Genomic DNA, 4454 nt, shown 5'->3' with positions numbered 1-4454 from the left:
CTGTGAAGTTCTTCTCATATAAAGTCAGCGCCCGATCAAATCACGCAGTACCTTGAGCAGAACTAAATACCCAATGTTTCGCATCAGTTTTGACTATCAATCATGAGTTCTTCTAAACGCGATTCTTTGGACTTAAGTGCGAGGTTCTCACTCTTGACCAACAGAGCGCATTTATTAGTCACCTGATACGAGTAAGTAAAGTGTCTACAAGTGTAAGGTCCCTGGCATCAGCTTGACACTGATGGTCCTTGTAAGCGCATACATAGCGATATGCACTTCCATTACTGTGAGTTCCGTCAGATATCATTCTAGACAACTCATAGAATATTCTCTCGAGTTCTAAAGGTTCCGTTCACGTGACCTCTGATTAAAGTATATAAAGGTGGAATAGAACTCCTGTAGAGTTCTAGAGAAACCAGTGATCAAATAGTAATACATAACCCCTATGTCCCGTGAAGTCCCTAACAACAAGAAAGCTTCTTGAAGTCACCAAGAACAAAAATATGAGATAATTTCGAGTGTGGGGGCTTACTCTTTATTCCTACTACTGATGTATGGACTGCAGCGCTGGGTCTGCAATAGCCACATTGCAGAATTCTCTTTTCCACCAGGCACGAGACCAATGAATTCAACACAGGAATTATTTGGCAGAGAAAAGATAATGCAACAGTCTAAGGTGTCACATGGTATTGCTACATCTATCTGCTGTTTTTTTTCTGTGATTGAAAATCAGCTATCTCTAAATTTTTGTTTTGTAGATTTATACCCATACATAAAAAGGCTCAATCTCTTCGAACATCTTGATCAATTATTGGTTGATATGAGAATTGACTCTGCACCTGCGCAACCGCTCTCCACACCAATCAGGCCGTCCCCGCAGAGCTCAAAAACTGGGCCAGATCCATGCCTCAAAGTAGTTTCATAAATATAAACAGAGTGATCCGATTCGTATGCCATGGCAAGCTTGTTGTTTGTGAGAACCAAATATCGACCACCCTCGAACACTAAATTATTTTTCAGTTCATATAGAAGCGCCCCAACGCTTTCAGTAACCGATCCATCAGACTTAATATAAACATAAATGTCTTTAGAATTACTGTGCAAGTCACATATGGTTAAAGCCACTTCACCATCTTCGGCTGGAGTGCTGGCAAAGGCCAAAGAGAGCAAGGGGAGTACAGAGAAAATTTTCATATTTGGATTTAGTGTATGATTCTTTGCTATAAATTATTCAAAAGTGGGCAAAAATTACTCTTTTATATAGCTTCTTCAATTAAAAAAGTAATGTATTCTTGGTTGCGATTTTACACGGCATGGGTTCAGTTTGTAAGTTGATAGATAAAATGTTTTAAAAACAACAATAACTTTTGGATTTCCATTGTGATGGATTTTGTCGAGACTAAAGAGTGTCCATCTATTTTCCAATTATCTGGCATACGGAAAGCAGGCATTCTAAAATTAGCCGAAAGTTATGGTTAGATAGATGAACACAATTATTGAACTTAAGTGTGTATTAATCTCATATTTTGTGCACATCAGCTCCGTCATCAAACATGGTGCAGTGTAATTTCACAATAAACTGAGATGAATCATCAAGTTTGATGGCAATGGCTGTGTAAAAATATTCATTGAAAGCATTTGAGCTATAAAAGGAAACTACATGTTTAGATTGAGTATTCCCCGCAGTAAATTCTTTTTGTTTGAGTCGCTACTTCTACTAGATAGACGACAGCTGTTGCCTAAATTACTAATTTCAGTTCCTCGTGTGCAAAATATTGTCACGCGAAAAGACGAAACTTTAATAAGCTGTTGAAAACCAGGAATGTATTTTTAGATCCTTATACTTTCAAGCTCTATTCATGCGCACCTCTTCACGTTTCCATATTCGCTAGTTCCCATCGGCAGCAACGTATTCATTAAAGCTGAAAAACACGGGGTTAAGGATCCATTAGTTAGAGACGAGAAAGGTATGAATTTGTGTGTATTCAATCATTTTAACAAGCTAGGTGACATCGACTTTTATTCTCGTTCTATACGGAACTAATGAATGTGTTACAAAAAGCAAAGATAAAACGGGGCATTATTTCATAAGAGTTAAATTTTCTCGGGAGATACCTTTGTCACAAGAATTTCTCAGGAGCCTGTACTTACGGGCAAGCTTTAAATTGTGTTCTTTTATTTTTACACTGAAAGCTAATGTGACATGATCTTCCCACGGCGTTTGGAATGGACGAGAATTATGCCTGCTGCCAAGAAAAAAATAGGCTACCTATTGTCTTTATATAACGTAGAATCAAAACGGAACTTTCAATTGAAGAAATTCTCGTCTTGAGTTTTAATCCATGTAAAAGCTCACTTGAACCCGTTGTTTGAAGTTATATGTGTGGGCCGAAGATATTTCATGCAAAGCCAAATTTTGCCTTCATCAACAGGAAGAAAGATAATTCTTTTGTTGAGAAAATTTATTATTCACAAAATGCACAATCCAGCATGCTTTCAAGCAGCCGATCAAGCACATCCATATATGTTGGTAATCCTATCAGAGATTGAAGACCATTTTGATTCGCTGCAATATTAAACAAAAGTCTGAACTACTGTTTGGTGTCATTGCACAAAAGCTTACACCGCACTAAAGCTCTTACTTGAACACGATGAGACATCCTCAGTACACTCCGGAGCGATGGATCATTAATCATGGCTTTCCTACATGAGCGCCTAATGGGCAAACAAAGTTGAATGTGTGCTCCTCAAACTCAAGTGTCTTGCGAAGAGAAACGGCCGTGACATCTGCTGTGGGCTTGATGTTTCAAATACAGTCAAGAGATACCGCAAAAGTTGCTGTGAAATTGCTACTTATCGAATGAACAGAAAAGGTATTGAATGCAATGATTAATCTATTTAATCTCAGCACTTTCTGATGTACTACTACTGACTGCATCTTCATTACAAGGCTCACAGTGTGTCTGGTGACAAACTTTTCATATGTGACATAGCGTGATATCCAAGCTAGGGAAATTTCATCACGCTACTTTGAGCTTTTTAAGTGATAAGACATATCTTTGCTGTAATATAGCTGTGTGCGGGGTTCCTCTGCATCGAGAAAAATCTCTTATTAATTCACAGCTGCCAGGGATTTATTCTCAGACAGAGGCTCTCATCTCTACCCTGGGTCCAAGAGATCTCCTCCTCTTTCTCCATCTATCAGATGTTATGAATGTTCTGTCTCAGCAGCCAAAACCTGAATGAATCGGGTTGAGATTCTTATCGAAATACGAAGAAGTATGGCTTATGTAACTGAGAATCATCTATGAATGCGACGGGGGCTCTTTTTTTCATGGGTTCTAAAGAGCCCTTGAAAAGGGTCTTTCTACATCAGTATCTTTAGAATGAGAATTTGAGGCCACAATAAAAGCCCGCTAATGAGTAAAGAATCGAAAAGAATGGGCGGTGCAACTTACTGAGAGAAGAGAGGGCATCAAGTGAGATTTGGCTCTAGAATTGCTTACAAAAATTTTCGGAAAGCCAGATGTGGAGACTTCTGCAGTGAGGTCATTGCGCATGTTTCATTGATGTTTTACACGCAACTCAGAACACCCACTGTGTAAGATTCTGGTATCAGCTGAATACTGAGGGTCTGTTGAGTTTTGGACCCAAGGGGATATCCAGTCCTGATTCCTACATCTTGTGCGAAGCCATAAGCAGTTAACTCAAAAGAGAAAAGAGCTTCTACAGTGTTCCTCATGTGGGTTTTCTCCTATCTAATCTTATTGATCTACTTTAATCGTTCCTAAATTTACATTAATGGCTTTACATGACATATAAGTCGGGCCCTCTGCAGCGAGCCCCACTACTGTTCTGTTTATACTTTCACACCTTCTGTGTATAAGAAGTCGGGTCCTTTAACTCATAGAAAGACCGTCTACAGTATCCTTACTGACACGCATACTGTGTATACTTTCAACACCCGCTTAGTGCAGAGTGGACTTCTACAGGGTCACACTGTTGTATTCTGTTCGAAACAAAGGCTATGTTCATTGAAAAAGTAAGTCGATGTTTTGAATGGTCCAAGGCAATCTACAAAAAGTGAAGCAAGCAAAAAAATGACATGGTGGTGCTGGCATTGATTTTGAAGAAGGCTGTGTGGAATGGCATTGAGCTTTGGAATGAACCAGTGACCATGAATTACTATTTGTTGTTGTTCAGTTGGGGGTTCAAACTGTTCAACTCAGGTGCTGGAGCTCGCACTTCAAAGAAAACACTGTACGAAGCACTAATCTCTTGATGAAGCTAGATGCATAACTAATTATTCTCATTTGAACAGGACCAGACATTTGCCTACAGTTGGGGTTCGTCCTGTTGGCCATTGAAGAATTTCCACTAAAGTCTCTGGTGGGGTGAATATTGCATTGTGTAACCGTATGGTGTTACGTAAGAGAACAGTTGTTTGGCAGAAG

At 39.2% G+C, this 4454-nt stretch overlaps 1 protein-coding gene across 1 annotated transcript; it reads right to left on the bottom strand.

The window, feature by feature from the left end:
• Positions 1 to 804: 804 nt before the first annotated feature.
• METBIDRAFT_12723 (uncharacterized protein) lies at positions 805 to 1194 on the bottom strand (the record flags this gene model as incomplete). Its single annotated transcript, XM_018854261.1, has 1 exon — positions 805 to 1194. One exon carries the CDS (start codon positions 1192 to 1194, stop codon positions 805 to 807), a length of 390 nt encoding a protein of 129 aa, XP_018711305.1.
• Positions 1195 to 4454: the final 3260 nt, after the last annotated feature.

Source organism: Metschnikowia bicuspidata (assembly GCF_001664035.1).
Source record: "Metschnikowia bicuspidata var. bicuspidata NRRL YB-4993 chromosome Unknown METBIscaffold_4, whole genome shotgun sequence".
NCBI lineage: Eukaryota > Fungi > Ascomycota > Pichiomycetes > Serinales > Metschnikowiaceae > Metschnikowia > Metschnikowia bicuspidata.
The sequence above is the reverse complement of the archived record's forward strand: the minus strand, read 5'-3'. Positions and strand labels throughout refer to the sequence as shown.